Source organism: Helianthus annuus, chromosome 2 (assembly GCF_002127325.2).
Source record: "Helianthus annuus cultivar XRQ/B chromosome 2, HanXRQr2.0-SUNRISE, whole genome shotgun sequence".
In the NCBI taxonomy this organism is placed as follows: domain Eukaryota; kingdom Viridiplantae; phylum Streptophyta; class Magnoliopsida; order Asterales; family Asteraceae; genus Helianthus; species Helianthus annuus.
Window position 1 is genome coordinate 170195640 of NC_035434.2, and position 13262 is coordinate 170208901.

General features: G+C 36.4%; 1 protein-coding gene and 1 non-coding gene across 3 annotated transcripts; both read left to right on the top strand.

The window, feature by feature from the left end:
• The first annotated feature begins 8108 nt into the window (after window positions 1-8108).
• Window positions 8109-11549, top strand: LOC110927168 (feruloyl CoA ortho-hydroxylase F6H1-3). Of its 2 annotated transcripts, XM_035985699.1 has the most exons (3): window positions 8109-8470; window positions 9553-10217; window positions 10782-11549. In XM_035985699.1, exons 2-3 carry the CDS (start codon window positions 9694-9696, stop codon window positions 11353-11355), a joined length of 1098 nt encoding a protein of 365 aa, XP_035841592.1. In that variant the 5' UTR covers window positions 8109-8470; window positions 9553-9693; the 3' UTR covers window positions 11356-11549. The 2 variants fall into 2 exon arrangements, with proteins under 2 accessions (XP_035841592.1, XP_022026475.1); XM_022170783.2 differs by lacking the exon at window positions 8109-8470 and having other exon boundaries at window positions 9253-10217.
• A 997-nt stretch (window positions 11550-12546) lies between these two features.
• Window positions 12547-12618, top strand: TRNAM-CAU. Its single transcript has one exon. It is a non-coding gene; the product is annotated as a tRNA-Met (tRNA).
• The last annotated feature ends 644 nt before the right edge of the window (window positions 12619-13262 follow it).

Sequence of the window (13262 nt, forward strand, 5' to 3'; positions counted from 1 at the left end):
TGGCGTTGTCCCTTTTGGCGTGGGTATTCAGCCTGACGTGGGGTGGGGGCAGAATGAGTTGGCTAGCTGGTCTAATATGGCTGGTCACGCCAAGCGAAGCCACGCCACACCACACCCAAGCCCGGCTCTAACATAAGTTAAATGAGGCATTTGCTTTAGGCCTCATATTTTGGAAGGCCCCCAATTTTAAGGAGCTAGTATTATCCATTTTCATAGGTAAATATATACAAGATATATTTTTAGTTCTTTTTTTTTTTTTTTTGTGAGAAAGGTTAGAGAAGATGGGGAAGATGAATATCGAGAAACTCAAGATACGTGAATATTAAAAATTTAGTTTTTTAACCTTAAAAAAGAACCATGCTTGTGTGATGTATAATGTAGTATGAAACAACGGAAGTCAAATAATATATTAAACTATATATGTGTTTGTATATATGATATAAAACACCATATCATTTTTATATGTTATTCAAATAGAATGGTGTTATCGGGTACATTTTAAATTTTGCTCAACCCTGAAGATAACCGATAAAAAGGCCTGAATTTTATTGTTTGCTTTAGGCCTCTAAAAACATTGAGCCGGCCCTGACCACACCCCTCATTTTTCACCATAAGTTTGTGGATCTCACACTCACCACGTGTCAAGCAATGACCCCAACCCAAGCCCCTCCACACCCTGTAGCCTTAATCAACATGGTTACTATTTTCTCTTTTATCTATGATAAGTTTTCCACCAATGGGAGCACACATGTTGGTTAAAATCAACATATTTCAAGTGTGTTTCTAGCATAGGCCGGTTGTTGCGGGTGTTAGCCCATCCACGTTTAAATGCCATGTCATAGCCGATGTGGCATCACTTTTGCAGGCGAAGGGATGTTTCCTGAGTGCGTCGGTTGGGGGTGGAGGGGTGAAGGCATATCGGTGGGGCGTGAAGGGGCGCCAAGAAGGGTGGGCGGACGTTAGCCTAGTATTGCCGGAAGGGGCTGAGAGGTGGAGCGTGAAAGGGAGGTGGGTGGTTTCGCCAACGTGGCTCTGACGTGAATGTGGTAACGCCCTTGGGCGTTAATCGATAACACTCAGCCTTAAACAAACGGCATTTCATTCAGCACACTTTTCGATGTTTTTAAATAAAAAAACCACTTCACTGTTTCATTTCAAAACTACATACATAAACTTATTTTTATTGTTGCGTTGTGGTTTCTTTGGAAGGCACAGAACGATCATATTTTCAATGGCATAATACAACGCACAAAAGAGATTACAGAGCCCATTAAAGCAAACTCTTGCATTTAGATTAAATATAGGACGAATTCGTTCTAAATTTTGCGAGTTAACATGTCGTAGCGTGCATTTGAGATCTAACGTTTTTTGCTCTATTTTTTTTTCATATTTGACAGACCCGTCGTAACACGTCTATTTTTTCCGTTTTGAAAAGTTCGCCGCCATGGGCAAGTCCTAGATCGACTAAGTTATTATTTTCTATGTTTTACGTTTCGGGTTAATTTCTTCGCTAACATGTCGTAGTGTGCATGTGAGGTTTAACTGGTTGAAACAGATTTTTCAAAAGCAGTGTTTTCATCATCATGTTTTCTATACCCAACCCCAAATTTCACATTGCTTTTTATCTGTTTCTCAAGCATAACCTCATACCCTTTGCACGCATCAGAAGCTACTTTAAGGCATACATGTGCATGGGAGTTGCATTATTTAATTATGTATTAATATTTATATTTACCTTTTGTAATTTGCTTCTTTTATGAATGAAAAATATTCGAGAGTTATCTCAAGTCTTGTTTCCTATTATTTTCTTTTGAGCTTAATCCACTCAACGGATTATTTATCCCAAATCCTGAAACGAGCACCCTCACCCAAACTGCCTTCTACAAAAATAGCGCTTGTAGTTACACCAAACCAGTACCATCAGCGGGTGTACTCAGCCCTTCACCGTCTCCGATTCCAGCAGGAATACCATTGAACAAAGCTTGCCATTTATCAACGATGAAGAAAAGAGTGAAAACGATTATTGATGTAGCCAAGAAACGCGAGTGGCGTCCACCATGGCACCTCATGATAACTACTCCGAATGCTATCGAAAGAATTGAGTGGCGCCCACTGTGGCATTTCGCCAAGCCCATGTATCAGAAGCTACTTTAAGGCATACATGTGCATGGGAGTTGCATTATAAATATTATACATAATTAAATAATGCAACTCCTATTTACATGTATGTCTTAAAGTAGCTTCTGATGCATATAATTATTAGCTAAGGAATTGAGCACATAACATTTGGATCCAAGTAATTTTTAGTCATTTTTAGTTGTCACATGTACATGTGCGATCAATAAATTGATTACTTATAGTATGGTGTACGCTAGTGTTTGATTGTTGGATTGGCAAATTGTTTACCTTAGTTCCTAAACTATTAATTAGAACGTGAATTTTTCAAAAACTATTTGGTAAATTGAGATTCAAGGTTTATGTTCTAAGCACACGAAGCTTCAATAGGATCATCCTAGCTTTACTGTGGATCATCTCATAAACTACGACAAAATCCCATTTTTGTGCTAATCAATGGTATTAGTTTCTACACGTTTAACTTAAAGTGGAGCACAAGTTTGCATTATGCACAACGAGTCACTATAACTTAAAAATGAAATGACGAATTTCTTGTGTTAGGCTATCGCACTTTTCAAATTGGAAAGTCATGTTCCCTATTCTGGCCAAACTATGTTGTCTTAATCGGCTCACGTTGGCTTTAGAGTTTGGCTTGGGCGTTCCCCTGGAAAACCATACCACCGACTGCCACTTGACAGACGTTGTGCCGCTAAAGTCAAGAAATAATTTGTATGATTGTCCAAGCTTTCAATTTGCGTGAAGAGCTGTCTTTTAGCTTTTTTTTTTAGGAATGGTGAATTTCTTGTGTTAGACCTTCGCACTCCTCAAATTATAGAGTCTCGTTGCCCCACTCTAGCCAGACTATGTTATCTTAACCGGGCCCACACTGGTTTCAGAGTTTGGCTTGAGCGTTCCACCGGGAAACCATACCGCCGACTACCACTTGACAGACGTTGTGCCACCACAAGAACTGAACACTCTCTGGCGTAACACACGGTGTAACAAAAACCCATGTTGGCTCAGGATAGAACCTTGCACATCTGCAAAAAAGCTAGACTCTATTCATTATTGTCTAATCTAACACAAATGAGAATTGAACTTAGGTCTTTATTATAAAACCCAAACTATCTTTTAGTTACTTGTGATAAATTTATGAGTTCATTTTTTTCAAACAATATACAACTGTAATATGTTTTAACAGGTCACTACAAATAGCTGCTTAATTTGACTAGTAGCAATTGAACCTTTCTATATAATCTCACTTTCATGTGTGATATAAAGTCCACACACTCAATAATTTTCTCAAACTCACCTTTATATACCTTTTTTTCAAATAATAGAGTTAATTATCGTTTTCATCCATGTAGTTTGTCAAAAATCACTATTTCAGTCCATTAGTTTAAAAATTGCGATTTCAGTCCCTGTGGTTTCACTTTCGTAACCATTTCAGTCCACCTCGTAACCATTTCAGTCCCTGTACTTAACAGAGTAATGGATTGACCTGGTTACGAAAGTGAAACCACAGGGACTTAAATGGTTATGAAAGTGAAACCACAGGAACTGAAATCGCAATTTTTAAACTAATGGATTGAAATAGTGATTTTTGATAAACCATAAGGACGAAAACACTAATTAACTCCAAATAATATTTACGAAAGTATACTTGATCAATTCACTAATAAAACTAACCTTTTCGCTATATACATACATATACAAACCCACATCTACATAACCCTCCGCTACAAACTCAAGTTATATAAGACCACACGGTGTGGAGGGGCATGGAGAATGCGTGTTATTCGACATGTGGACGCCACGTCAGCGCGCGTTAGAAAAGTGGCATGGTGGAAAAAGGGAGGGGTGGGAAGGGGTGTGGAAGATGGGCGTTATCTGACACGTGGCACAAATTTTTTATTATTAATTTTATTTAATAATTACATATTATCTATTAATTTTTAAAAAATAGCATTATTACTAATATAAATAATAAAAGGTAGGTTGGCAAAAAGATAACCGTATGCTAATATGTCTGCATCGTTAAAACGTGGTTGGTTCAGTTGAGACCCTTGAGGCGGCAAAGCAAGTGTTTGGTAGTTCGCCGAAACCATACGGGTTGTTCGGATCAAAGTTACGGTTATGTGAATGCATTATTTTTTATAAAAAAGGTTGAGAGATTTCATAAAAATGAATGTTGGGTAGAAGAGAGAGATGAAAATGGTGAGTTTTCTATATAGGTAGGGTGATTGATTTTTAAAATAAAAAACCTTTTTCTTTTTTAAATTATGTTGTTAAGGTCCAACAGCTACGTGCCACATCCAACCAATGCACACCATGTCAACGAACAATAAACACAACGCCGGGGGGATTCTTCAAGGGCTTGAAAGAACGCCGTTGACAACGCGGGGATGGTGTGGTGTGTGCGGCGTGGAAGGGCATAAACACCGCTCCTCCACGCCCACACCGTATGATCTAGCCCCCTATAACTTTTTTTTCTTACACAATTGCCACATGTCATATAACATCAATTTATATAACCCCGCTACACATATCCTGAGTTTAATTCGGAGGATGATTTTACCTGAAAAAATATAGAAGTTTTTTCTATAAATAAACCTGATCCCAACTTCACTTAGCTTTTTTTTCAAGAAGCCCTAAAACCCAATTCTAAAAGGCATCTCGATCAAACCGTTGCCTCTCAAAATAAATAAATAAATAAATAAATAAATAAAAGTCTAGATATAAAGAAACCCAAATTCAAAGTGTAAATATACGTTAAAGAGACTTTTATATCTTAAACTTTATCTCTATATATATTCAAAGTGTTTGTCTGTTCAATAGAGTTAAATTGTTGTGTTTTGAATCTTAGGGGTGCAAACGAGCCGAGCCCGAGCTCGGCCAGGCTCAAGCTCGATTGGGCTCGAGCTCGGCTCGTTTGTATTTTATAAAGCTCGAGATCGGCTCGGGCTCGGCTCGTTTATTATCTATTAATTAGTATATTAAATAAAAATAATATAAATAATAGACTTTTTAGGCTTGCGAGCTCGATAAGTAAAGTTCGGGCTCGGGCTCGTTTACTAAATAAGCTTATTTTTAGGTTCGAGGTCGGCTTGTAAACAAGTTTAAATAAGCTCGACTCGACTCGGCTCGTTTACACCAAGGCTCGACGAGCCTTACGAGCTTCACATGTGAGGCTCGAGCTCGGGCTCAATAAACAAACGAGCTTTGTTTTGAGGCTCAAGCTTGGCTCGTTTCGAGCTTTTTCTCGAGCCAATCTCGAGTAGCTCGCGAGCCGCTCGGCTCGTTTGCACCCCTAGTTTTGATTCAACAGATGAAATCTATGGCGATCGGATCAGCTATCCAGCCATCTTTTCGTTCTTCTTCTTCTTCAAAATCTTTATTGCTGCGAAATGCAGTTGCTTCATGTAAGAGTTCTTCATTCTTTTCAAGCTTTTATTTCATCTAATATGATCTACTTTAGTGAACACGCTTCACAAGTTTCACCAAAGTGGAATTTGTTAAATTTATCAAGTTTAAATAAATTCTTAAATGTTGTTCATGGAGAAGTAAAATTTTCAAGGCTGAACACCATTAAATTGGAACATGTTAATATCGAATTTGGAAGGAAGGATCGTCGCATACTGAACTGTTTCGACAGCAGCGATCCACAACAAAAACGAGAAGCAAAATATGTTGCAAAAGCTGCCTATGAATCCCATCAAGCTGCGGGAGTTGTTAAGCAACAATTCAATGGAAAATCTCTTGGAGCTACATTGGATGTTATTTACAGATATTCAAGAGCTTACACGCTTAAAGGATCGGTATAAACTCTTATTCTTGTTATTTGTACACTCGATCAAAAATCGTTAATAATACCACAGTTGCTAAAAGCGAGCTTTCAAGCGCCTAGGCACAATTCTAAGGTGCAGCGCATTAAATGCGCTTCGGTAATTAAAGCGCAACATATTTTTTTTATTAAATCTGAAATTCTTTATTAATTGCAACCCATGCGTAATTAGTTCATTAATTGCGACCAATGCGCAATTAATTTTAATTAATGAACTGATTCAGTAACTAATAACATTTTGTATGCACAAAAAAAATTAATAATTAAATATCCAGTAATTAATAATAGCCTCACTTAAATGGTTTTAATAAAAAAAGGCATATGCCGCTTAGGCTAGAGGGTATGGTGCCCATCCTTCATTGGAGGATGATCCGTCACGTAGGCGCCACATCATAGTACTCCTAAGTATGGTCCATCCCACAAAACTAGAGGGTATGGGAGAATGGTCCTAGATGATCCTACCCCACCACTTTTATATTTTATATTTTTTTAATCTTCTACTTTTTTTTTAAAATTTAACAAATAAATTAACTAAATATTTTCATTAATATTAAAAACCATTACATAAACTTAAAAAAGAAAACATAAAATAAAAAAATAAAAAAGGACAGACTTTAAAAAAAATAAACTTAATAAAAAAACATAAACTTAAAAAAAAAACATAGACTTAAATAATTTGATGCTTTTTCATGATGTCGGTTTGTAGTTTTTTCAACATCAAACGTTTCGGCTCGGGATAATCATCGACATCCATCGTTATTATTTCCCACTCCTTGAGCCGAATCTTTCATCGGACAATCGGATTTTTTTCATTGGACAATCGGACCTTTTCGCGTAACTTTTCTTCCGCCACACGAGTCTTTTCTTTGATGGCCCGCTCCTTCGCCTTCGCCTTTTGGGCCGAGACGTCCGTGGACGTTTTAAATTGTTCCATAAACTCATCTATCTTCGGGTCCACCTTTTCCTTTTCTTTCCCATTCGCCCGCTCCTTCTTCGATTTGTCCCAGCCCGGTGCACGCTCCGCTTCATGTACGGCGTATTCTTTTTCATCGAATTCGGCGTCATCGTTTAAGTTTATGTGACACCTCGCGTCCGATCCACCGACGCTACAACTACCCGATTCTGATGTCCTTTGCCGCTTCGCCATCTCCACCTCGTTGGGAATCGGCGCCCATTTTTGGTGCGTTTTCAAAACTTGTCACGCGCGAACGTGTGCGAAGTTCGTATTACCATTGTTCGCCTTGTACATCTTCAACGCTTTTTTAAACACATCTTCGTCGCTCATGCCGCTACGACGCCCACTAGAATATATTTTATTATATTTATCGCAAACTTATTGACGAACCCGTTCATTTTCGCCACTTTGATGACACCGAGTCGATATCTCGGTACGGACCTTGGTCCATTAGCTCAAGGAACTTCGCCAAAACCGCCTTCCAAAACCCGTCACCCGTTTGATTATTACATATGTTACAAAAAATATTATATGGTACAAAAAATAAAAAAACTAATTCTAAAAAATATAAACTTTAAAAAATATTTAGTTTTACCAACCTTTTGTCAGGTGTGTAGACGTGCCTATGAAGCCTTAGCTAAGGCTTCTTCTTTGACTGGCGTCCACGGTTTCGCCTTTGGTTTGGACGGTTGCTCACCCACCACTTGCTTGCCTTTTCTTCGTTTGCCTTTTTCTTTTTGCGGTTGGGTTTCGGGAACAACTTCCACATCGTTGTCGGGTTCGGATTGTTGAACGGGTTGCGTCGGGATCGGTTGGGGTTGAACGGGTGGCGTCGGGTTTGGTTGGAGATTAAAAGCACACCGCATCATCATTTGTTGAAGGGCTTGATTTTGAGATAATTGAGAGAATTGGTTCGGTGAGTGTTGGAATGCGGCAAAGGCGTTTGACGAATATTGAGAGAATTGGTTTGGTTCGAGTGTCGGATAATATCCCGGAACCGAGAAAACATTCGGTTGGGTCGGGTTGTTGGGATTGTTCGGATTAGTGAAGGGATCTATGGTAGAATATAAGTTTATAAAAGTGAAAGATGATTTATAAAAAAAAATAAAGGGACTAAATACACACTTTATTCTTTCCTATTTCGATCCACTCAATTCAATAGGACTAAATACATCTATTTCGAAAATTTGAATACATCTATTTCGAAATACACAGGAAACTCATTCCTTCCTATTTCGATCCACTCAATTTCGAAATAACATCTCAGTTTGTCATTAACTCCCACTCCTATTTCGATTCAGACCTATTTCAGGTCCTACCCTTTGTCACCTTGTTAATACAGTGTTATCAGAGTAGCCTTATAACTTGGTTGATCTGAATTAAAATGAGTACACATCTTTGGGGTACGGGCAATATCCAGAGAATTCCGTTTTGGGAGCAACCACTAAAGCCGTCCGTGATGATTCCGGAAAACCAATGGGCGTTCGTCGCTAATCAACATTGATCAAACTTCTTACTCACTCAAAGATAGAAAATTATTGGGTTTTTCAAATCAGGTTTACCATCTTTTGACTTTTGTTCAATTATTCATGTTGTTAATTGTAATAGTGTTTGCTAATTGCTATACGATGGGTATTTTATCATGAACGTCTGGATAATTTTTTTATTATGGATTTCTTTTGTTATGGAATGATATAGGTTTGGATTATTTTTTGAGTTGAAATTATATTTTATGGATTTATAGAGTTAATTCGTCAGCACGATTGAATCGCTCGGTACAATCCGGTTAAAGCATTTATGAGTATAACTAGTTACGATTAAAATACCGGTTTTTAAAACATTGCTTTTGACCCATTCATTTCTGAGTTAACGATACACTTTAACTGAGTTAGTGATTTGGATGGAAATGACAACAAAAATGACATAAACTTAGGTACCATTTTGGCATTTTACTCTTAAGATTATGATTTCTTAGAAAAAATTTGTGATGACCTTCTAGCGTTACATATTGATATATATATATATATATATATATTAATTCATCATGTATTGATGAATAGTAACATACTTTTCTCTTTTGTGATTTTGTGTTTGGTTTTTTTTTTTAACTTTGTTTTTTTTTTAGTTTTGTTTTATAAGCTTATTTTTTATGAATAGTAACATACTTTTGTCTTTTGTGATTTTGTGTTTGGTTTTTTTTTTTAACTTTGTTTTTTTTTTAGTTTTGTTTTATAAGCTTATTTTTTAGTTTTTATAATTTTGCCGTAAAAAGTTAAACAAGATTAGTATTTTTATTAGTTTTTTGTTTTACGCTTTTTGGTCGTCGTCATTCGGTTGCTACTTAGCACAGTGTTTGGTGGTCACTTTTAGTCCCTTAGTTTCTTTTTCGCTTGGTTGTTATTTAGCACGGTGTTTGTTAGTTTTATGTCATGTGAGTTACTTGGTGTTAAAAATTTGTGTTTTGTTTTACGGTTTTCCCGGTTTTAGTCATGGTTTGGTTGCTACTTAACACGGTTTCACGCCCCTCACCCCGCAACGCGGGGAGCTTATGACTTGTTATTATTATTATTATAAGGGATTAAATTGTTTCTTTCACTTACCAACTGCCTTGTGATTGACCATGCAATTCTTAATTAAGGCATGAATATAGCAACCTCATCAAAAATAAGTTGGCAGCAGCATTCAACAAGTATCTATAAATAGCAATCAAACTACACAAACCCATATATACATATATATATACACACACACATCACTCTCCTACACACTCGATCGAACCATGGCTCCATCAGTCTCCATGATCCACTCAGACTCAACCCCACAAAACATTATGGATTTTGTTGTGAACAAAGGTCATGGAGTGAAAGGCTTAGCAGAACTAGGACTCAAGACACTACCACAACAATACATTCAACCTCCACACGAACGATTTGATCATTCAAGCGACGACGAGGAACAACCAAATAATCATACCATCCCAGTTATTGATATGTCCAACTGGGATGACCCAAAAGTAGCCGAAGCAGTATGTGACGCAGCGCGAAAATGGGGCTTTTTTCAAGTGGTGAACCATGGTGTCCCTATTCATGTTCTTCAGGATGTTAAAGATGCAACCCGCCAGTTTTTCGGGTTGCCAGCAGAAGAAAAGCGTAAATACTCGAAAGAACGATCGGTTACTAATAATGTTCGTTTTGGTACAAGCTTTACGCCTGAAGCCGAGAGAGCTCTCGAGTGGAAGGATTATCTCAGCCTCTTCTTTGTCTCGGATGATGAGGCTGCTTCCTTCTGGCCTCCAGTGTGCAGGTAAAGATTATTAAAAAATCTTTACCTTACAAGCTCGAGCTCGAGCTTAGCTTGTTTAACTTACAAGCATTTGGTTTCAAACTTGGCTCGTTTAACTTGCATGAGATAGGGCTTTACGTGGCTCATTTCGAGCTCTAATTATAAAAATTTAAGTGCGTCAGATAAGCAGTTTTTCAAGCTCGAACTAGGCTTGTTTATCATCTACTATTTAATTATTTTTGTATATAATTATGATTGTTGTATATAACATAAAATATACATACAATCTTATTATTAAAAAAAAAAATACTAGATACAGAATTTTTTAAAGTATTTTAAAGTTCCATTTAAGTAGTTTTTTTTAATTTTATTTAATCGAAATTCCGATTTCAATTTTATTGAAAACGAGTTGTATTCAAAATTAAGTGTTTTTATCTCCAAAATAATAAACCTACTTTATATAGGTTTGTTATGCCTCTTCAAGCTACCTATAAAACCCCAAAAGAAAACTATGTAAATATGGTATGTATGCATGTCACAACTAATACATTAGAGGCTTTTTTTTTTTTTTTTTTTTTTTGGCAGAAATCAGGCTTTGGAATATGTCAAGAGTTCCGAACCCGTTGTCAAGAAGTTGCTCACGATACTAATGAAGGGATTGAACGTAAAAGAGATCGACGAGAGCAAAGAGTCGATGCTAATGGGGTCAAAGAGGATTAACCTAAACTACTACCCAAAATGTCCCAACCCTGAGCTCACTGTCGGGGTTGGGCGCCACTCAGACGTATCCACACTCACTATCCTCCTTCAAGACGAAATAGGAGGACTTTACGTGCGAAACACCGAGACCATGAAATGGATTCATGTCCCTCCGGTTAGCGGATCTTTGGTGATCAACGTTGGGGATGCGTTACAAATCATGAGTAATGGGAACTACAAAAGCGTTGAGCATCGCGTAGTTGCCAATGGAAGTAGTAACAGGATTTCAGTCCCGATATTTGTTAACCCGAGGCCTAGCGATGTGATCGGACCGCTACCCGAAGTGCTTGAAAGTGGTGAGAAACAAATCTATAAGAATGTACTCTACAAGGATTATGTCATGCATTTCTTTAGCAAAGCACATGATGGGAAGGCAACTGTTGAGTTTGCAAAGGCATGATTTTGTGTGTTACAAAGCCTTTTTTATTTAACTGAACAAATAATTATAAAGTTTTATAAGTATTGTATGAAGCTTTGAGCTTGCTTGATGGCTTGATAGAGTCAATTAAGCTTGTAAAAACATATGTTTAATCGTAATGTTTATTATGATATTGTAATATGTTTAATTTATTATCTTTAAGTATTTTCAGTTTATTTTTATTTGTTACTCTCTTTTTGTTGTATGATTATCAATTTTGTCATTTTATATGCAATTCTAATAACTAAAAGGGCAGTTCGACCATATCAAATGACTGAATTGCCTTTCTCGTTAACACAAAAAATGGATGAAGTTAACCCAGTGGACTAAAATGGCAACGGTGAAACCTTTTTGAACCAACAGGCAAAAAATGTAACCTTTAGACTAAACTGACAAAATGACCCAAACCACAGGGACTAAAAACGACATTTAACTCTTAGAAATATTTCCAAAGTTAAAACTATATGTGTGTCTCTCTACACATAACTGTTCAAATTTAACAAATTGACAAAATTTATACAAATTATTAAAATAAATTAAACAAGAATAGCATATTAAGGATCAATAATAATCATTTGCACTACATCATCGGATTTTCATACTCATTGTTTTCACACTAAGATAATAAACTCTAAAAGAAGATAGAAAAAATGTTTAAACTTAGTCAAAACAGACAAGATATTTTTAAACCTACAACAGTTAATAGTATAAGTTGGTCGCCAACTATTAGCGGCAATTCTTTAACAAATATCGGGCAACCAACTATTAACAACATATAAGTTACCGCTAATAGTATAAGCCGCCGCTAATACCCTCACATGCGGTGATTTAACCAAGAAATTAAACGAAGTTTGTGCAAAAGATTAATTATGGCAACAAAAATTAAAGTAAAGGTTGATCCCAACGTTTTTTAAACTAAAAGGTATAAGTTACAAGTTTTGATACACTGATATACATAAAGACTGATTTGTGTAATTTTTTCTTTAAAAATTAATAAGTTTGTTAGGATTTTAAAGTTGTTAAGTTGAATTATGATTTCATTCATGTTACAATACTGAAATATTATTAGACCACTTAATAAAAATTAATGGACCCAACAAAGTCTACTACATATTCATCCGTTACTCACAAAATACTGAATAGATAAAGAGTTTATGACTTAGTGAACACAAAATCAGAGTGGCGCAGCGGAAGCGTGGTGGGCCCATAACCCACAGGTCCCAGGATCGAAACCTGGCTCTGATATTAGAGAAAGGCTTCCAAAAACCGCTTTTTTATTTATTTGCATGTTTGTTTAACTGCAAACTGTCTTTTATGTTTTGTTTATCTAATAACAATGGGTTTAATTGTTTAATCTAACTGGGTTCTGCTTACTTTCAGCCTTTCGGGTCGATTGCTTTTAGCTGAACGAGTTGGTCTCGAGTTAATCTATTTATTTTTGTAACGATTTTGAAGGGTGTTATATGTCCGAATTTTGATTGGTTGAGTATTTTATGTGAAACTTAAAAGTTAAAAGAGAAATGGGGGTTGAAATCATCTACAAATACACGAGTCTTGTTGTTATCGAAGTATACCTTGTATTCAAGACTATGCAGTTAATATCGGTAATAAATCGGTAGTAAAATATCGGTACCGATATTATCGACGATTTTGACCGATATTTGACTGATATATCACCAATATTTGACCGATATAATCGATATGTCACTGAATTATTAGTGTTAAATTGCTATGTATATAAATTCTGCATTATATTAAAATCACCGATATCCCACCAATATCTCACTGAGATAACCTATATCTCAAATATCGGTCCTTGACCGATATCTGATATTTTACCGCATTAACTGTATAGATTCAAGAAAATCTTACATTTTATTTAACATATA